We start from the raw sequence: 22,491 nt of genomic DNA, 5'->3' as shown, positions 1-22,491 counted from the left end.
GCATCTTTTCTTTCTTTCTTTACGTGAGACCTCATCTACAAAGACTTCATATAAAAGAGACCACAGGTGCTTCAGCTTTTAAGTAGAGCAATTACATGTTGTTTCAAAAGTTATTTTTTGAGCAAAAGTAATCCATTTGTCATTAACCAACGGCTCAGTTAATGACTGAAAAGTGTAGAAAACCAACTTAATTCTCTCTTCTGTTTCACATAGCACAGTTGTTAATGGATTCATATGGAGAGCTACTTCAGCTGTGTTTTGCATCACAGACAACAGGGAAAGGACTAAGATTTTAAAATCGAGGTTTACAGACTGACGACTTCTTGTGAAATTTACTGAAATAAATCTGACTCTCCAACAGCCATATACAGAAATATTTCATGGGTCTGAAGTACTGTATAGACCATGGGGCAATTTCAATAATGAAAGCAGTCTTGGGGTAGGTAAACATGCAAAATCTTCTGTTTGTCACATGTAAGTATTTTAGATCTGAGCTAGAGCAACTAAGTTCAGACTTAAGTAAAATACATCCAAGGGTTTTTTTGGCACTTTAAAATAAATATGAAAACATATGAGTCAATATCAATTTTTCAATCAAGTAAGACAAATTGTACTAGCTTTCATTTGAACTTTCAAATCTGATTATGACTGTATTCATATACACATCTACGTAGATAAATGCATGTTTCATATTCCCTTACCACTGGCTCCATCTTGTTAAGGCTATTGCTTTGGGAATGAGGATTCTCAGAGACAGTTCTCACTGGGTCGGCTGGATGAAGCTGGTGGATGGCATATTCTGTTTGCCTGATCACTACATTAAAACTAATATATTAAAGACAATTAAATTAAAGGCAAATAGTAATGTTGGCCGAAACTAAAAAAATCTCTGCAAGGCCTGGGAGGGAGGTTGAAAACAGCAGTGGTGCACAACTTCTCGTTAAAGGGCAGCAAGACCTCAGGAAAGCACCGTGACTGTACGAGCAAATTGCATCTTGGGCTAGCTGCCTTGGCATGGAACATTGACACAGGATGGTACAAACAGGGAGCTCTTCTCCAGGCCATGTGTGGATAGCCTTTATTCAGCTTGGAGCATGGTACAGCATTGTTGCTACCTCCAGGATCCCCCGTTTCTTGGAGCTTCCGCTTCTTTTTGTGGGGCATTAAAATTCTGCATGAGAGCAGAACCTGCAAACCTACCATAATCAGGCATGAGCAAAAACCAGATGAGGTGAATTAAGTGAATTAAACAGAAGGTTTATCTAACCTGCCTGATCGCATCTGTAGTAACCGGGAAGAATGTGCATGAGTCATTCCTGAAAAAAACTGGGAGCTAGGACTGGAAGAGGAGCCCCAGCTGGTAGGTGGGAGGTGAGCAGCTGGGTGGAATGGGAATGGGAGCCCTCCCAGCTGGTATGTGTTCAGCTCCAGCCTGCCCAGAGCCTGGGCCCAACAGCAGGGTGCTGTCCTCAGCAGCAGGGCTGAGGGTGGATGTCATGGATAAGGGTGGCTGCACCATCCCCAGTTATGGTACAGGTACACTGCTGTGCACCCACCAGTTAAGAGCACACTGTATTAGATGTGAAAACACAGAATGATAATATAAGCCTAAAAATTATGTGTACCTCACTGCCATTTTCAATGACTTTTAAAATTAACTGAAGGAAGAGAAGAGAGATCATCTGTATGCTACAGAAGGGTGACATGGAAGAGGGTGAGAAATCTGTGACCCTGAGGTTTTGGTAGAGTCTGGCATATGTTATGTTATCCTTGCCAGTTATTCCCCACCTACTCTGAAGGAGAGAAAGAGAGATGCTCCATAGGATTCCTCTGTATCCACACTGCTTAGTTCACCTCCTCAGCCTGGAGCATCAAAAGGATCTGTGCTACAAAAGGAACTATTTTTCCTCTTTCCCCAACACCTGGAGTTGCACAATGCAATATGTAAGCAGATCATCAAAACTAACCACATAACGAAAACCTCCTTATATGTAGTGGAGCTTTTTCATCACCTTCAACCAACTGTTGGGTGGGTTTCTCCCTCTGTATAGAAAAAGGATGTCTAAGTACAGGCTGTGCTTGCCTATGCATCCTACTTGCTCTGGGCTGAGCCTTCCAGAAAGATTCAGCAAGCTATGCAATCTTCTTCCTACACAATGCACCTTTCCATTAAAAGTCTGCAGACAGCTTTTAGGTGTAAGAATATTGAGAACAGAAAGTAAAGAGAGAAAGGCAATAAAGACAAATCCTTTTCCATGAGCTCTGTGAAATCTTTTCTCAAAATAACTTTGGAGAGGTTTTACTGCCAGTTCATAATGTGGATGAATCACTTCTGATATTTCTGATAAAACAATATTCAAAACTTCAAAATCACTTCCAATTCATTTATGCCACCATTTAATTAGTGCCTCTGCAACATGTTATAAGGACGTCATTATCCCCTATAATTGTATCATAATTACAATTTTTAATGAAATAATTGCGAGTACACTAGATATGTAGATATAATTATGGTAATTACATAAATACCTGATTTTCAGCTAATAATTAAAGAAGGCCTTTACATAAAGGGTGAAATTTAACAAATGGAAGCTTTCCATAAAACAAACACAAATAATAAATGGCTGCCTCTCTCCTGCAGTTTGTGTCTTACTAAATTCTCACTCTCTATATGTTATATATTTAATTTTCATCACATTATAAAAGAAAATAAGAATTAAAAATTACTTCAAAAATATTAGTTCATATTGAGAGACCTCAATACTTTGCCTTTGCAGGGTCTGATCCAAAATCACTGGCATTAATGTAGCCCAAATCTAATAATGCTATGAGAGCTCAGCATCCACACGACATTGAATTGTAAATGACCACTGAGAGTAGGAAGATGTGAATAATGCCCATGACAACATATCAACTGTATTCTCATTCCTTTGTAACATAGAGAGACAGATCCTGGAGCACCATAAAATACTTGGGAAAAGGCCCATGTGTGGAAGAGTTGCGAGCCTTCCTTCTGGGCACAGCACCCCAACACTGCTGCTGCTAAACCTCACCAGTCCTACTGGCTCTGGTTCCCTCCCAAAACATGTCTTTTTGGCCAAACTTACTGGCTATATCCCTGCTAACACAGAAATCCAGCAGAAGATGTGTTCTCCCTCTGTCCCCTTTGGTGGATAGTCCTCCAAGGCAATGGTATTTCAATAAAGGAATTTCTTCCAGAGCCTCATCAGCTGAAAAACCAGAAGTACTTCAGCCAGGTAATTTTTCTTCTCTTCAAACACATTCCTACAACTAAACTTACAGTGTGTTTACTGTACTATCAGTATGAACAGGAAAGTCAAAAGGCACCCTCTATAAAAAGCATATGGAAAACTCTGCCAGGGCAGCTTTATTCCTTCTCTGATAGCACCGAGGGATACTAAAAGAATTCCCACAGCAGATGAATTAGCAACATGATTTAATGCTGCTGCTGAAATGTTTCAAAACATTTTGTCAAAACTCTGGAAGGGAAAGTCAGCTGCAGCACCTGGAATGTGCCATTTCCATGTGTCTTGCAATTTCTGCAAGAGCAGCCCTGAGGTAGCTCCAGTTCTGGCCAGAGACCACTCTGGTCCCTGCAATGTGTTAGAGTATAGGTGCAGACATGGTTGAAAGTCAGCTTTGTCCCAGTTCCCTTAGCTTATATTGTTCAGTGCTGCTTTCTTTTAGAATAAATCTCATTATTACAAGCATGAGAAAGTAAAATAAGAGATATGAATATTAAAAGAGAAGGAAATGGTTTGATATCCCAAAAACAAATCTCATTTATGGTAAGCTCATTAAAGCAGTTGGTTCTGAATGCAGAGTGTAATTAATAATACTATACATATCAAAGTGGAGAAGACATGTAAATTTGACATCATAAAGTAAGTAAAAATGAAGAGGGCTAAAGAATTATAAGTGAAAGGAATTTGGGGGGAAAAAAAGAAATTATACTGGAGCAATATTCAAGTTATAAGGAGATTATTAACATTGTAAGTGAGATGATCCTTAAGAATGGTTTGACACATGTAAGCATCATGTTTCAGGCTTCAAAAAATATGCAAAAAATACTAAAAATGTTTGTATCCATGTGTATTAAAAGGAAACAAAGAGATGAAGAGCATTAACACAGAGATGAACAAAGGAATAATACTACAGTCGAGGGGGGGTAGGAAGGGGAGAAAATAATAGTTATCCAAAAGTCATATTAATTACTCAAATTAATTCAGTGCCTCCTGAAAATGTACAAACATACTTAGGTTGTTATTTTTTATAAGATTTGTCCATTCTGGCTTTAAGTGATAAATTAGAAACTAACAGATTGAAAGGAAAAGCATCTCACAGATGTTTACTGAGTAAAACTGGTCCAAGCCGAGAAAGGCCGGGGGAAGAAGCACAAACCAGTTTTATCCGACTTAGCATTATCAGGGTAGCAGCACTATTTTAGAGCCTGCGTGGGGGAGGGCGTAGAAAACGAAAAGCAAGCAGTAAAATAATGGACAAGGAATGGAATTAGATCAGAATTTAAGACCTGTTAGAGCTATAAGCACTGTCAAGGTATATGAAAAAAAGCAATGACAGCACGGCAGCCGTGTGGTCAGCAAGAGCCCAGAGACCGAACAACCAGACATTTACACAGGACTGTGACCAGTGCTGATGGCATTTAAGATGACTGGAGTCTTAAAATGCGGTCTGCAAAGTCTTCTCTTGTCAAGCACTGGCTCACCCAGAAAGAGGGCTGGAGAAAGTACATCAGAGTTTAAGCTTTTTATTTCAAATATGACATAAACCTACTGCACATCTTTGAAAAACTCTGCTAACTGACACTAACAGCTTTAGATTGTGAAAGGATGAAAAGGTCTGTACAAGACAATGTTTGCTTCATTATCTTCTTCCATGTATTACCAGTATTATAGGAAATGCTGCAGTGGTACCTGAGGAATGAAAAACAGGAATATGGGGCTTCAAAAAGGAACAGAAAAATAGACCAATCTTGGTGTCTTGGGACATAGCAGTGGAGTTCAGGATTACGGGCTACATTTGTGCCTGCTGATGCCACAGGGAGTGAGGATAAGAGCTCTCCAGCCAGGAACCAGCAAGGGTGGATGGGGGTGAAACTTCAAATGTGTGCAGTCAACTACTGGCATAAATAAACTACAGGGAAATAATCCGTTATGAATTTTCAAAGCAGCCTAATGAAGATATAAATCCTTTTTAAGGGTTGATATACACCAAATTATGCACAAACATCTCTGTGAGTTTGGCCCTCACTCTCAAGTGACCCTGAGCCCCAATAATGGTCTGCAAATATATGTTCTTAACCTACTGGCAATGCAACACACTTTGACATAGATAGTCTACAGTGATGGAGGCTTACACCCTGGATTTCATATTTTTCATTTATATGGTCACGGAGGAAAAAATATTTCAATCATTTTTGACAATTTACCATCTACACGTCCATTACTTTGATATTATTTTCTAAATTACATGCTTAGAAAAAAAAGAAATCTGATAATTGATTGACGACTTTTGCCAGTAGAAATACAGATTTTAACAGGTCTCAACTTGTCCTTTTCTGGTTGATTTCAGAGCTGAAATTTAAGGAAGTCTATAGGAACTGCATATGTTGCATTAATTCTTCTTTTCCAAGATTTAATTATAAGTAAACAGTTCTAGGGTAGTTAAATGGAGTATTGGAACAAACAACCAATAAAAACACAGAACAACAGGCAAAATTTCTGCTTAGATCTGTAAAGAATATTTCACATTGCTAAGCTCCAGGCCTTAAGGTTACCAGAGTCATTTACAAAACACAATTGTTGTAACATATTTTCTATTGAAAACAAAGGAAGATCAAAGCAGGATGAGATTACAGCAATGTGATTTGTGTTTCAGTTCCATGAATATATTTGTATGTATGTATATATGCTCCTGTGTGTCCACAGTAACCACAGCCATAACCCAGAAAGGACGGTGTTGGGAGCTTTGCTCTGAAAATCAAGTAGCCCATTAGGAGGCATAAATATTAATAGAGCTGTCTAATCCTACACTCTCAAATGAGGTAGTTCAGATCATGAGTCTTCGCATTTAAAATTTATTCAGCGAACTGACTAGAATAAGAAACAGAATCCACATGTGGAAAAGTCACTGATGTTGGGCAGTCTCTGAGCCACTGGTAATTCCTAAACATAACAGTAAGGCTCAAGTGATTTCTTTTCGTATTCTACTCCTAATTCTCCTACAAATACTAATGTATCCAAAACTGCACGTGCCTTGCTCCATGACATCAAGTATATACCATCTACAACTCCATATTTTAACATTCTTCCACATCCTCAGGCAATGTGAAGGCTTTGGTACAGGTTCTTAAGAAAGAGCACACTGTCATCCCAAGTGCAGAGCACACAATACCTGGGGTTTCTTTTAGTGGTCATATTAGTGATCCTTTTCAAATTTTCTTTATGTAGTTGTCATTAAATTGGGAAATCCATGGTGCAAATTGTTGCAATGCAAAGAAATTAATATAGAGTATTAAAGCTCCACAGGTATGCAGCTAGAGAAGGATGTACTATACTTCTAAGAGGTAGGAAGTTACCCTGTCATTCTGGATCATAAGTAAAATATTTGTGCTTTGATTATAAAGAAAATTAAAAATCTTAAACACCAAAGAGCAGAAAACTATTTAGGTAATCCCTAGAAATGATGCAGAAGTTTGTCAGGATATTCAGCAAATACCACATAATCAAAAACATAATATCAGTCACTAAAATGGTGCTACCTACCCTAGTATAACCTAGGGTCTGTTAGAATTTAAAGTTATGGAGTCTAGACTCAAAAAAGCAACATAAAATTAATCAGATGCCTTTGCACTGATTTTCCAAAACCAGCCCTAGCAAATACAGGTTTTTGCATAATCAAAATGGAGTTAACAACTTCTGACCTTCATGTACCTGAAGGGAAAGACAAAAAAACCAGATGCTCTTTCTTTATCTATTAAATCAGTAAATTGAAGATTAAGTAACTGAAATACAGGCCTCCATATTTAGGAAAAAAACCTCATGCTTAATTGTCTCATTCCTTTTCATCCAGCTCCAGTGTATTGTTCTGTAGTCTCTGCTGGGGGCACATCCAAATCCTTACAGAAGGTCATGGATATAATGCTCACTACCATCTCTAGCATGATTCATGGATAGAATTCCTTTTATTTCTACATCTATCTTCATCCGATTGCTCCCTGTTCTTCAAAATTTTGAATTTTCTCATGTCCCTCAGATGACAATCAAGTATTAATACTAATTGACTTATCTAATTCAATCTATTTCATGTAATAAGAATCAAACCCTATATTATGATAGCATGTGGCTGTCAGCTCAGTCACTTTGATCTTATATATCCTTTATGAATTAAAAAGATGGTGTAAATGTCTGCCTCTGATTTTTGGATTTTTTATTTCCGGTAGTTTTCATCACTAAATGGAATGAAATTACTTCAACCTAAAAATCCAGAAAAAGAGAGAATATTGGGCCTTTCTTCTTTTCCACACAAAAGCAATGTCATTTCCAAGCTGCAGTTGCTGCTCAAATGCTGTGACTCTACTGCAACTTTGTTCTGCAACATGACTCCTTTTACCAGCAGGTGTGGGGACAATTCAAGCCAAGGACAATCCCAGGTTATATATGGGTGAGCAGAGCGTGAGTTGCTCAGAGAGCAGAGATCACTACAGATATCTCATCTGCCCAGGCTGAAGGCATTCAGGAGTTCTCTGCACTTACCAACAGCAAAAGGTAGGCTTCTGCTGTTTTTACTGTGCTGTGTGTGCAATGAATTCAGCTGGAAAGGTACCTACTGAATTTCAAATAACTCTCTCTCTATTCTCCTTCCTCCAGGCTCACAGGACAATAAACACGACTTTCTCAGCTACTGGGCTCTCCCTCTCTTTATTTTTGCTATTTTTCTGATTATTTTTTTTAATATCCTCTCATACGAAAGATGCTTCCTGAGAACAATGATGGGGATCTGCATCTTTATTTATGACTTTGTGAATCAGCGTCTGGGTGATAGGAAGTGAAAGTTGCTCAGCTAATTACACACGCTTGATGAACTGCGTAATAACTGCTGCAGCACTGCACATTAATTGAATGCATATAAATGACAGCAGTTATTCTAACTTGAATGATGTGTGAAGAAGTGACGTTGCTCACAGTACACTGATTATCTTTATTTCCAGCTTTGGGAATCCAGCTTAAACAATTGTACTTTCACAGCGCTGAGCAAAAATTCCCCAACAGAAAAACAGAAGATGCCTCAAAGCCCGACACTTTAAACACAAAATTGCTCTAAGTCTCTGAAAGTGGATTTAGACATCTAAAAAAGCATACATCGAGCCACTACAATTAACAATTAATAATTAACAACCAGCTGCACCTAACAGTCAGTAGGAGCTGTAAGAGCAAATGCCTTGGAAACGAGGCCACCTTCATTTAGACGCCTAGATGTAGTCTTTAAAAGCTAATACAGGGTTTACAGAATTGAATTTTGCCCAACTCTAAACATTTCTGCTATGACACTTTCCTAAAATGTGTTTGTTTTGAAATGACAGAGACATATAACTGTTATAAATAACACAGATTACAGGTAATAGGCAACTATGTATGTCCACAGTACCCTTTGTTTCCCCCCAAAAGCATTGTAATTCACATGTAGTCCACCTCTAACATAACACACGATTTTAAATAAAACAAGAAAATAATTTGATGCAAAACAACCGTGTAAAGTAGTACTAAATTAGTACTTTAAACTAGCACCAAATGCCTACTTCAAATCAGTACGAAAATATACCTTCTCTACCACGTGTCAACTGCCGTGGGAATTTGCAAATATTCACAAAGAAATCTGCAAATTCTTCCATACTCTTTAACACGAAAAGGGTAGAAGCCAAGTTTCCAAAGCTTCTAAAAGCAGCCTAGTTTCCAAAGTACCATGTCACAATATTTTAGCAGTTCACTACACCCCTATGAAGAGTTTTTGGGCTTGACAAAGAGAGCTGTAATCATAGAATAAAGGAAATCAACGCTCACTTTTAGGAGCGCGTAAACGAAAAGAAGTGTTTCACATCTACATTTCAGGATAGTTAACACTGTTCCAAGAAAACAGGGTCTATCCTGTGGAAAGTCAATGCAGATTTTCAGCCCTGCATTGCTATATTTCATAGCTTTTATGCCACGCTACTGGAAGAGAGAGCTGTGGAGCTGTGCCAGCACCTGCAGTGGCAGCGGTACCCATCACCAGGCACGGAGATACCTCCTGTGCATGCACATACAACATTCTGTGTCCTCGTACCAGGGACAGACACTCCTCGGAACCACAAGGCCAAGAGAGAAGCTGCCAACATGATCACTGTGAGAGAGAGATGATCAGGTGCAACTGGCTTTACAAATGTTATCTTCTCATCTGCTGTACATGGTCCTCTCTTTAAACACCTTTCTGGCTCCATTATGACAAGACAGTCCCTAACAGTCCATAGCACCAGCAATCAGCCTCTTTCAGCTGTATTATTCGTTCTTCCTTTGCAAGGTTTCGATCTCTCCCCCATTTATTTTTTTTGTCCACTTTATACATACCTCCTTTTCTACATATTTTCTTGCCGGGTTTTCTGGCACATTCCTTGGATATTCTTTTGACTGAAAAATGAATAGAAGACTAGAAAATAACATGGAGCTCCATCACAGACAGTAGGAGCATGCAACACCACTATCTAACTTAAATATGACCTGCTTTATTAGGTGCGGAAGATTCTCAACTTGTTGTGCCTGCACATGCAATGGAAAAGATGTTGATGCATCTTCCCAGAAGTCAGTGGGTGGCAATGAGAATTAGGTACCAACTTTGACCTAAAAATACACGTGCTGTGGGAGAAAAAAAAATGAGCGTAGACGGAAAGAAAAAAATAAAAATAAAAATGAGAAACAAGGACAAATGCACACAGAGAAAAGCAGCATGCATACATGTAAGAAGCTGGCATGCAAACAGAGAAAGCCATGCATGCTACCAGTACACGTGAATTAATATTGTTAGAACGTAGAACAGGAAAATAAAAAGATCTCCCTGTTTCGCCTGCTATTAACTCACCATCCTCGGTTGGGACATAGATATTTAAATAGAGGCAGTCTTCATTCTGATCTTGTACATAGGTGGAAACTACATCCAAGTTATTAGTAAACCACACGGGAAGCATGACTTCAGGCAACCTGCCTTCTATAATGTTCTGGGGACACACTGGAGCAAACTGGGTGGTATTTTTGATATCTGCCCAGGGAGATGGAGGCTCAGGAGGTTGAAAGCGGCGCTCCCCTGTTGGAGGGGCAGCATACGGAACCCCAAGAAACTGAATAACGGGCCCCAAAATTTCATTATTAAGTTCCTTCTTAATCCCTCTTATCTTGCCAAAGTTGGTGGTCACCACTGGGTTGGTATCATCCAATTTTTGGGAGGAGACAGCTGCAGCGTGGAGCAAAAATCCAAGTATACAAAAAGCGAAAGTGGCGTTCAATCCCATGTGTAGCAGGCGGACCACCATCACTCTCCATACACAGTTCAGCCACATGGATCTTGGAAAGGCCATGGTCCCACATTAGTTGTGTATACTACAGTGAAACAATCTGATTTGTATCCACTGGTGTAAAAACAGGGAGACCAAAGGAAACAGATCGAGTTTCCTAAATAGGTGCCTGTCAGAAAAATCTCAAAAGGCTTTTCATGCGGTAAGTATCTTCCATTGATTTCACACTTATTGAAGCTGCATCTTCACTCAGCACTATTTATCAGACTACATCCTATTGACAATTCTGTTTTCCATAGCAGCAATATGAAGAGAGCAGCCATTTACTGCAGAATCCCCTCTTATAAATCAAATCCAGTTAGCCGCAGGTCTATATCCTGGAGAAAATGAAAATAAATCATTAGTATGAAAGAGCTAATATGAACAGAGTGATAACTAGATGTTTCACACATTATTTACATACATTAATACTTGCTAGAGTCATGTCAGTAAAACTGCAGTAGTTTATGGGTCCATGAAATGGCGGGTGAAACGCTGATTACTGGATTATCTATAATGTCACCTGTTGAATTTATAGAGACTTCTCAGAAGAAACAGGACTCGTAGAAAACACATTTTTAAAATTCACCTTTTCAAGAATAAGCAATTTGCTACCAGGCTACGTTACATAAGTGCTTATGTTAATATTTTATTTAATTTAATCAGTTCATAATCAATTTTCACCTTGTTTTCATAAGTAGATTTTCTAAAACAGAAGTAATTATTTCTTAAAGCAGAATGTGGGGAAATTAAGATAGACAGGCATACTGAAGACTCAAATGCTTTTTATTTCATTAAAAACAGTTTATAATGCATACAATTTTTTTTCATTTCAAAGTACAGTTTCTGATTTAAACATTGAGTAAACTGGAATACATCTCCAAGGATAACATGAATTACTGTGTTTATTCATAATAACCTGAAATACATTCTTTACATGGTTTTCTTACTCCACAAGTTTCTGATAGCTGATGAAAAACACTACAGAGTGAAATGTTCACATCAATGCAGAACCAAAATCTGCTCCCACTGAAGTCAATTGCAAATTCTGAATTTGCACAGAAGTATAACTGGACCTCTCTGGGTTGGTTTGTTGTTGGTTTTCTTTTTCAGAACTGATTTGGAAAAAGATGTGAACAGGCACTTTAGGGATGGAGCTGTATATCACAAGTTCTACATCAGATCAATCCTTCATTCCTTATAAAAGACTGACTTCAGTGAAAAATGAAAATGCATGTTGAAAGCACTCAATTCCTACCATCCTTGATTTATAACATAAACAATAAGCATTCCCATAGGACAGTAGAAATCTTATTTTTCATATATCCACATGCTGACTGAACAATATCTCAGAAAAATAATCAGTTAGGATCAGAGAGTGTATAATCTGAAATTCCAGATGCTATTTTCAACTACTTTACCTTGGAGGTTGTCACACAAGGCTGTGTTCCAGCACTTCTGAAAATTGCTCAGTATGTATCATTATGTCTTCCATATTCATGTGAAACATATTTCCAACACGACTTACAATATCCTATTATTTAAGATGCAGCGTTATACACAACATAGCAGTGTAATCTTACACTCCCTATTAAGCAGTGTGTAATGCACAAGAAATGTGTTTTGCTTTGTATAGGAAACATTTTAAACCACCTGCCTTTGAAACAGCATTGGCAGCTTTAATGAGAATTGTTTTTTTATCATGTCTATACACATTGTAGAGAGAATTCAAAAGAACGGCTTGTCTAATAGTCAGACTACCCTGCAGTTTGGGTTATTAAAAAGGAGATTGTAAAAGCTATATAGGACAGCAGGAGATTTGGTTCATGTCTAGTGTTCCTTTAGCTCTGAACAATCTATCTCAGGAGGCAATAAGGAGATAGATGAAGCTTTTCCACAATTTTCTCTCTCTCTTTCTTTCTCTGCTAATTCTAACACTTTCAGTGTGAAACTGCATTAACAAACAGGCTTATAGCCTTCATTCTCCAGCGACAAAATCTCAGCATTTTCTGGAAACAGACCAATTTAGCTGCAGAAAATAATTCCCTACACTTGACGTATGTGTTTGCATTTACTTTAATACAGTTACACAGAATGGCAGACATTTGCCTCATGGAGGATTGTTGCTTTGTTGCATTTCAGATTTTGGAAGTAGTAGGATATTACTGGAGCATTAGTAAAGGCAGGGTATGCAGACAGGTGTCAGAGCAGAAGGAACCAAGTATAACTTTTCTGAGTTGATGTACATGGGAAGATGGAAGTTTATTCATTAGTGGCATTCAAAAAAAGATTTAAACCTTTTCCACTGGGTCTTGACATCACTGGGGGTTGTTTTCACAGAAATGGAAAAATGTACTCTCTCTTCTTTCTCAAACTCAAACTTTTAAATAGCAGGAGCTTAATCTCAGTAGCTCTCCTGCTAATTCACATGGTCTGGGGAAGGTCTGAGGACAACAATTCCAACATAGGTGCACCAAGGAAAAACATCTTTCTTCACTTCAAGCTGCTAAGTTGGTTCAATGTTGAAAATTACCAAGATGCTACTAATAATTCATCTAGCACCTGTTTTCAGATCTAAGACAACTTTTTAATGCACTTTTGATACCTAAAATGGAAAATTCAATGTAAATTCAAAGCAAATTCTAGAGCTGGGCTACAGTTCTGAGTTTGTCCATCCACTGGTTTGCTGTTGTAGCTGAACAGCTCAGCTGTGATCTACAGTTCTGTTTTGCCTCCCATGGACAAGGTTTTACTCTAAGACACAAACAGGATGCTAAAAGGTAAGAATATAATTCAATGCTGTGTTTGGCTATTCCTAATTAATTAACTACTGGCTAGTAGTTAGCCTCAGTAAATAGATGGATGGGCTACACAGAGCAGTAAATTGTAAAGCACCTGCAGAATTTGAATCAACAGATTTTCATTGTATTTGTAACTTGAATTCTGGATTTGCTCTTTTTAAGCCTTTCTTTTTAAATGGCTAAGTAACAGTTTATTTTTGAGACTGAGAGGTCAGATATTCAAGCCTGTCACTGACTGCCCTGAAGCCATCACATTAAAAACACAAACTTAACGCAAATAAAAAGACTGAGATTAATCAAATCTTTTGAGAATTTCATGCCAAAATTTCATTGTGAGCACTAAGTGCAAGGGTGAACAGGGAAGCTGGCCAGAAGCAGGTCTTACTCATTAAGAATCAGTGCTGGACAAAATTCTCCTCAGTCCTTCAGAAGGTGATGTATGTAGGACTTTCCCTTGCTATCTGGACTTGGCTGAACTGAAATCAGTGGGAAAAAAGAGAAGTAATAAACAGCAGCAGGAATGATCAGTGAGACAGGCAGGAGAATAAACTAAAGAGTAATGATGATCAGTCTGGGACAAGATTGAGCATCAAAATACTGTGGATCTGAGGAGGAGGAGGCAAAACATTTTCAGATTTTACTACTGTCTAGATTTGAGGATCACAATTGCTCCCTCTGGTAACACAAATGAATTCTACTGTAAAAGGTATTTGATAAAGTCTCTCATGGTCTTTCGAACAGTCTATACTATATAGAGTTTTTTTCTATCATCTATTATTTTATTATCTCCCTTTCTGAATTCAAATTACTTTGTAGCTCAGATTCTGAAATACTTTGGAGAGGCATTTAGTATGCTGAGGAGTGAACAATCCAAGATAGCTTCAATGCATCTTTGCATTTCCAATGACACAGGGCATCCCACAACAGGTCATATCTGCTGCAAACTGCAGCAGCTAAATTCCTCATTGTTGCTCATGCACAGACCTTCAGATCTTAAGGGATGGTTTGATCTGTACTACCTGTCAATAGCTCCAATGGATTAATAAAACCTTCGGTTGGCCACGTGCCAGCCTCAGCACATGTAAAGGCTGTCATTGTTATGATAAAAAAAAAAACCCACACAAAACAAACAAACACACTAAAAACAAAAAAGGGCTGTTTTCTTTTTAGCTGAAGATGTACTCTGTGATTTGATATTCATGCCTAAAAATACCTTTCCACCTCAATTTTGCCAGCAAATCCCAATTGCAAAAACGTTCATACAAAGTGATTGTAAGAGTTTGGAACACTACACAGTGCTCCTTCCTTTCAAAAAACACAAATGGTATTTTGCAGAATGAGCTCTATTTGCATCCATTTTTGCTTACAACAGTCTCTACTTAGAACTAAGAGCCCAGAGATGTTTCATGTCTCTAAGAAGTAATCCATGTTCTAAAATACGCTACGGTACCAAACAGGAACATGTCCAGTGGAACAGAAGCCATTAGAGGGAAGACTCTGACCCAGGGTGAACAATACGTCAGTGTGACACACCAGTTGTAAACATGATCAGACAAATCCTCCAGAGATGCATCACAGAATTTCCCATCTCTTCTTTTGTGTTTCAAGTTAGCAAAGGGAAGTTCTGTGCCAAATACGGAGTATTTTCTCTCAGTGTAGTAGTAAAAAAGACCAGGTTGGATGGGGCTTTGAGCAACCTGGTCTAGGGGAAGGTGTCCCACACCATGGAGGGGGTCAAAACTAGATGACTTTTAGAGGTCCCTTCCAACCCAAACCATTCTGTAAAAGATTTTAAAACAGAGGCTGCTCTTGGCTATTTCCATAAATACTTGGTGAAGGGATGGGATTTGCATGTTTTTAGTTCAAGAAATTAACTACGTTCATTTAAAAAGACAGGTGTGTGAAATGATAACAGAGGAGACTGCAACCCTGAGTACGTAATACACGTAAGAAGGGCACAGCTCTGGTAGGATTTGGTTAACTCCCACATGCCACCACCCTCTCCATCTCAGAGCAGCTACAGGTGTGGAAGCTCCTGAAAGCTGTTACAAATCCAACCCTGTTGAGACGCAGAACCTTTGCCAAGATCACCAGCAAAGGTATGAATAAGATATCATCCTGTTGGGCCCGCAGTCCCACCCCACATTAGTATGAGATTACAAGTGTTATGTTACAAGGTCAGCAAACAACCCACTGGTAAGGATTTCCAGATGCTACAAGCTGTGTAAATACATCACTCCCAGATCAGAGAAAATGATTCCTCAAGTGCCATTCTCACATTCACCTCTACTTAATATGATGTTTTGTAGACAAAGCCCCATATCCAGTTAGTGAAAAATAGAGTACTTAAATACAGTATTCAATGCAGTGTAGCAAAATCAGTGAAAAGTTGAATTAAACTGAGTAGATGTCATTAGGCTCCTTTAAATTGTGAGGCATTTTTCAGCTGCACTATATTTTTGTTCTTCCCCATTAATGGGAATATTCACTAACGCAAACTCCTTATTAACTAGTATTTCCATGATCAAAAGATCCCTTTAAATAATTTCTGTAACTTAGTTTGCCAAAATAGAAAAAGTTCTGATCATAACCTTCTATTAAACTGGTTTTGAATTAGGCAAATTAAGCCTGTGAGAAGAAGAGGGTCACTTAAGTCTTATTATCTTCCATTTACTCATATCAATAAATCATTTTCTCAAAGTAGTTTTACTTCTTAGCTGAAGTAATTGTTTATATTACCAGAAGTTGACTACAATTTTTTAATGTGGACTATAGCTGTCTGACATTTTGCACAGTAAGTAGGTAACGAAATGGTGATTTTACCCATAACAGAAAGAATGGGTAACTCTGTCACTTATGTGTAAAGTTTTAGACAGCTAAGTAATACAGATTTAAATTAAAAATGACAGATGCACTGGCTTGGAATATAATGGGCACTGAAGTGAACCTTTATTCCTTTTAGCAGCTTACAGTTAACTCTTAAATGGACCACACATTATACTCACTTTTGAGTACTGTAACTGTTCAGCTAAATGATCAAATGGCTATTCTGTTGATGGCAGCACTGTGCTTCAGGACATGGAGATATTTTGACCTACTGTAGAAATTCAACTGAACTCATGTTAATCAGAGGTCATTCTGCAGAAAAAAAATAACCCAGATATTCCTTATTTGAGAACTTCAGTATTGAAATCTATATAATGTATATCTTTAAGTCAAGTCAATTTTATTTGCTTTGATTAATACTCCATACAATATGCACATGCTTCCCATCTGATTACTGTAACAGTGTGTCCAGAACCCACACAGAGGCTTCTGAAACCAAGTGTTCTTTCGTTGTCTCTTGCAGGTGAAAAATTAATGCCATAGAATTGCTTCTTCATCTGATATATAATTGTGGCTAACCCTTGGTTCACTGGGGTTCATCATGTGAGAAAACTAAATTGTATTTTCTTCACCACCTTGAATGCAACTATAATATGAACAATATTACCTTTAATGCTAGTTTATCACCTAAGGCAAGCTTTCATATCAGATTCATAAGAGAGATATCAATTTTGTTTTTTCCTATTTGAGGGGTGTTAGGAATTCAAGATAAAACAAGCTAGAATATAGTTATTACCACTTCTTGAGAGAGAACTCTGCAAACAAAGATGCTTGAACAAACTCAGATTTGTCCATGAATTGTTTTTCTATCTGGATCCAATACAATGACAGTTCCAAGCACACAAAACCCTTGTTGTAGAGTTAGATCAATAACTGGCTCTTCAATAAGATGATTTTCTTTTTTTTTCTTCTTTTTTTTTTTTTTTAAGACAAAGACCAAAAAATTTTCTTGTGGCAGAAAAATATGCTTTTTGTTCTGGTTCAGATGGTCAAGATGGTCTCAATTTCATCAGGCTAATTGAGATCAAATTCCAACTCATCATAAAATTCACAGAGGTGTAAATATAATTTATTAATCACAAACCCAACATCTCTAACTCAACTGTGAAAGTGCTCTTGAATGGTATTACCACGCTTTCCAGAACTGCAGAGTGCACACTACAATTTGAGTGCAATATTGGCATTATAGGGATCTATCAGCTTGAAGAGGCTGTTTCCTGTGATCTAGCATTCTGTACATCTGTGACTTTACTTGCATTTGTTCCAAAATGAATTTCATGCTTAACTTGTTTTTCTTAATTAAACTTCCTTTAGCAGTTTCTAATATGTGCATTATTAAAACTCATTAGTCCCATTCATGCCTGCCTGTCATTTTTGGCTTCATATTCATGTACCAAAGAGCTCTGTTGCTTTATATAGGAAGCAAATTAAATAATAAATATGAGAACTTGAACGTTTTATGAGTGTCACTATGAGAAAGTGGCTGCAAGGCCCATAAGGTTTCACACAAAAAAAGCATTACAGCTAAAGCTAACATGCTGACACATCTCTGATCTATAAAGTCTGCAGTAATGGTAGCAGTAAAGTGTTGTGCCATAGATGGGGAATTTTTCTCTCACGTGAAATAGAAATAGGATATAGCACAGACTATATTTACTGTTGTAAAAAAATTTCAAATAAAATTTCCCAAAAGCTTAGAATATAACACCATTAAATGTCTACAAAGATTTACTCTTTCCATCTGACTTCGTGTGTAGCTCCTATTATTCAGCTCCTTGTCCTCTTTTCATTTTCTACCACTCTCTGTGAGAAAGAGACTTATTTGTTATAGCAACCAGTCTCGGATCTCCCTGTGGTCATGTTCTGGTCACACTGATCACAACTCCAGTGACCAGAGGGTTTCCTAACTCAGCAATGGGGTCTCATGGTGACTATATCAGGGCCCCACTTCTCCACAAAAATAACCCATCGTTGGGAAACCAGTTGAAGAAACAAAAGCTCCATCCCACAATGGATTTTACAAAGGTTTGAGGATGTCAAAATATTCAGTCTATCTGTAAGGTTTCTCCTAACTAAATTTTCATTTTCTCCTCATGAATATTTCTAACACTATGTGCCTACACAACACTTTACTGCTTTCAAGCACTTTTTTGGAAACTGGGGCATGGGGTTGGGAAGGCACAAGTTAAAGAATGATTTTAAGTTCAAATATTGAACTTAAAAGCTTCTGACAAGATGGAATTAAATAAAGTTATAAAATACAACATAAATGTATTCCCCTCATTAAATTCTCAGAACCAGTTCAACAAGTGGGCTAATGGCATCTCTAGGCAGGATGTGATTAAGGAGATTAAGAAAACATAAATTTAAATCGTCATTTAAGTTCTTTGCTTGGTTGAAGGAATATGAGTCACTTGAAGTACAATATTTGTAAAGTGTCCTTGACTGTTTTTATGATTTTACAGTCACATGTTACTAATTTCCAAGCATTATATTCTCCCTTAATATGGTGCAAAAGACCTAACCAAGCATCAACAGAAGGTAAGAGGCTACCCAAAGGCAGCACTAAAACTGATTGTGCAGAAAATATTATGAGGACAAAACAGAAGAATTCGACAAATGGGGTAAAGAGAACTCCAATTGCTTTTCTTTTAATGGCCTCATCTTTTATTTGCAGCCTGGACCTTTACATGGCCTGATAACCGTGAGGATATTTACGGCAGAGACATTGTGCCCCTTGGTTTCACACAGTTGGTGGTCCTTCACACCACCTTTTGTTTTCTAGTGAAAAGTGGCATGATAGAGTGGGTGCACAGGCAAACCTGAACATGGTACTAAGTAGCCAACTAGCCACAAACAGTTATGAAAACAGTCTGTTGGAAACCATGTAGGGTGTTCAGAGGCAGATGGAAACCTGGAGCTGAGTCACCAAGAAGCCAACAAGATTTCTCCTTGTAACTGTGATAATTCAATAGTCATTCAGGGGAGTGTAATGTCATCATTTCCATTAAAACTACAGGATGTGCCCTCAATATGCAATAAGTGATGAAGTTTTCCCAGCTTCTTTTTTTTTTTTTGCATCCCCTAATTCCCTCCCTCCTTCTGTTCCTCAGCCCCAAACAAACTCTTGTGCAACAACTGGGCAGCAGGGTAGGCATCCCCCTCTGAGGGCTTACACATCTTCCTAATGCAGAGCTCATAATCAGGGCTACAGTAATACAAATATTTTTTTAGAACAGCCTTTATTTGTCAGTCTGGATCTACTTTTTACCATTACCTTTTTATACTTACCACGGATGGATGTCTGGGACTAATCAGAAATTATATTATTTACTGGATCAGACTGATAACTTCCCATCCTTTATTAAAAGAAATCCACAAAGGTTTCTACTGAATCTCTGGCAAAATGCTATCCTTTCATTATTTGCTTTCAAAGAATGTCTGTCTCTTTTTGCCCTTCTTTTTTTCACTATTTAATTTTTAAATAGTTTCTTTTCATATGATTAAAAAACTATAATAAATATGACATCACACAAATAATTCAGAGCTAGCCAAAGATCTGTAATACAGCTCTACATCTCTATTAGAAAGGAATGTATATTTGCTTTTAATAAAGAAAGGCAAGCCAATCCATTACGAACAGAGACCACATCTAAGCCTCTGCTTTCTTCTCTTTTCCCCAGACTCCATTTGAACAATTAGAGTGGTTTACGCTTGTGTGAATGCCAGTGGATATTAAATATGCAAGCTGATAAAAAATAAAACCACCACCATTACCATGTTCAAATCCTCCATTCACTTGCAAATCAATTTATCTGCCTACAGCCCTGTCCCAGTCTTTAAATAACCCTCCTCAGCAGACTGCTCCACCTCCAGCCAAATAATCCAGAGCAAACCCACTTTGTTAAGGATGTTTAAGTATCAATAGCTAGGATATTATCTCCTTACCCTACTGTAGGAGAAGGGGTAAGATAACCAGAGCAGTGTCAGGACGACAGCTCTCCTCGCTTCTACACAACTTACTGCCTTAAACAGCCTGAACACTCTCTCATGGCTTTCATTGCTACTTCAGTTAATCACAAAACAGAGGTGTTCAGCCAAATCCTGCTTCCCAGCACACTTAGTATGATTATCCTCAGCCTCATTTTTCTTCCCACAGCCTGCATATGATTCACATGAAACGTACAGAACAAATGGGGTCTCTTTGTATGTGTCTAAGGATCTCCTAATCATTTACTGCAAAACTGCTTTTGCAACATCACTGCAATCTGCAGCTGTAGTCTAAGAAAAACGGTGTCATTTATCAAAAGTAACTAAGAAGCAGTCTTCTTTAACCCTGCATCCTGCACCAGAAATACAGAGAGAGGGAAAAAAAGAAAAAAGAAATAAACCTACCCAACCAGTATTTCTAAACATGGCTACTTAGCTTTTGGCTCCCAATCTGCAAATCTCATTTCAAAGATGCAAAAGTGGGCTGCGTGTTACAGCTGTTGAGCCCACACAAGTCTCAGTGCAGTCAATGGGAATCAGTATCTTTGAAAACCAGGACCCTGTATAACGGGCTCTATTTTTAAATGCTCATTTATACCATACATGGGTCTCACTTGTGAGGTGCTTGCAATAAAGTACGTGCAATTTCATAAGTATCCTTTGCTTCAACTAAGCCAGTACAGAAAAAAAGTAGGAGAAAATGTCCCAAAGCTCACAGTGTTGCTCTTTCACCCATAACAATAGTCTGTAGATGCACCAAAAATGCTGCTACTGTAAAAAAAAAAAAAAAAACCAACAAAAAAAAACCCCCAAAAAACCCCCAACCTTGGTCTTAAGGGAGCATGAAAAGGTTATTGAGCATCGCCACAAATATATGGTTTCAGATGTGATTTAACTCTGCGAATTTACCAGTATGGTCTGGTCCCACTAAGGCACTGGATAAATGCAAATATTACCACTGTGGATGGCAATGTTGGGAAAAAAATATTTCCTAAGACAATTTCTTACACTTATGCTGGAGAAAAAAAAAATCTGCTTCATTTCAAATTCACAGAAGATCTAAAGGTGCTAAAAACATTCACTTTGATATTTATAGCTTCTATAAGACATATTTCCATTTTATACTAGTGGATTTTTTTATGCCATAGTTGTTAGAGCTAAAACAAACTGGCTTTCCAGAAAGCAAACCCAGTGTCAAACTAAAATGATCTTCCTTCAAAAGGTCAGTAAATTTACAAAAGGAAATAGCCAGTCCAGATTGTGTCACCTGCAGCAGCAAGAACACAACACTTTAATCAAGCTCTGGTTTGTTTTATTTAAACAATTATTTGAATGTAATTGCTCTGAAACCATATGCATCCTTAAAATGATTCCAGATAACATCCTTTCCCCGATTCCAAGGTAACTTTCTGGCTTTAATTATAAGTCAATTAATATTAAGTAATTTGACTGATTAATTTTAATTAAACCTGTTGAAAATTGATTTTCCTTTAGCAAGTAAAGATGATGCTCTAGTGCGATCGTCAGGAAGGGAGGATGGGGGGGGGGTGCGCAGGGAAGGGGGGAGAGTAGAGGAACCAGCCCTCAGCACCCAAGCCGAGAAAGATGATGTCTGGAGAAATAAAAATAAATAAATAAATAAATAAATAAAAAGAAATCCCCCGCCAGGCCCGGCAGCTGCGGGAGGCACCGGGGGCTGCGGGGCGCCCGCGGAGCTCCGCGCTTGGCCCCGGGCGGCGGCCCCGGGGCGGCGGGGGAGGAAAAGTTCGCTCGGGCGGCGGCGGCGGGAGCGAGGGGTGTGTGCGTGTGTGTGTGCATGTGTGTGAATCTCCCCGCAAACACCCTCCGCGCCCCCTCCCCCGCAGCGGCTCCTGCCGCCGCGCATCCCCCCGAGGAGGCACCGCTCGGGGATCGCCGCCGCCGCAGCCGCGCAGCCCCCGCGCAGCCCCGCACCCGCATCGCCCTGCCCGCGGACACGCACACACGGACACAGACGGCTCGGAAAGCCGGCCCTGCAAAGGGCCCCCGGGCTCAGCCCCGCAGCCGCCCTGCCCTGCCCGGGGCCCCCGAGCCCGGCCCGGCCCCCCCCCCCCTCCATCCCGGCCGTCCCTCTCCGCTCCATCCCGGCCGCCCTTCTGCATCCCGGCCCGGCCGCCCCCCTCCCTCCTCTCCATCCCGTGCGGGCTCGCCCCG

The 22,491-nt window shown here is 38.9% G+C and overlaps 1 protein-coding gene across 9 annotated transcripts in view; it reads right to left on the bottom strand.

Annotated features, from left to right (window-relative positions):
- The window catches only part of NLGN1 (neuroligin 1), a 416,929-nt gene that overhangs the window by 326,691 nt on the left and 67,747 nt on the right, over positions 1 to 22,491 (bottom strand). For 5 of the 9 annotated variants that reach the window (XR_007903582.1, XM_051781714.1, XM_051781713.1 and 2 more), the window contains exons 2-3: positions 10,153 to 10,959; positions 9,645 to 9,704 (exon numbers count right to left, since the gene is read on the bottom strand). Coding sequence is in view for 8 of the 9 variants with exons in the window: in XM_051781714.1 (XP_051637674.1) it covers positions 9,645 to 9,704; positions 10,153 to 10,645 (553 nt within the window). In the remaining variant the exon portion in view is untranslated. The remainder of the gene's footprint in view (positions 1 to 9,644; positions 9,705 to 10,152; positions 10,960 to 22,491) is intronic. The other 4 variants (XM_051781717.1, XM_051781718.1, XM_051781719.1 and 1 more) reach the window with 1 other exon arrangement.

Source organism: Manacus candei, unplaced genomic scaffold, assembly GCF_025592945.1.
Source record: "Manacus candei isolate 608988 ecotype Guabito, Panama unplaced genomic scaffold, ASM2559294v1 h1tg000015l, whole genome shotgun sequence".
Lineage (NCBI taxonomy): Eukaryota > Metazoa > Chordata > Aves > Passeriformes > Pipridae > Manacus > Manacus candei.
The sequence above is the reverse complement of the archived record's forward strand: the minus strand, read 5'-3'. Positions and strand labels throughout refer to the sequence as shown.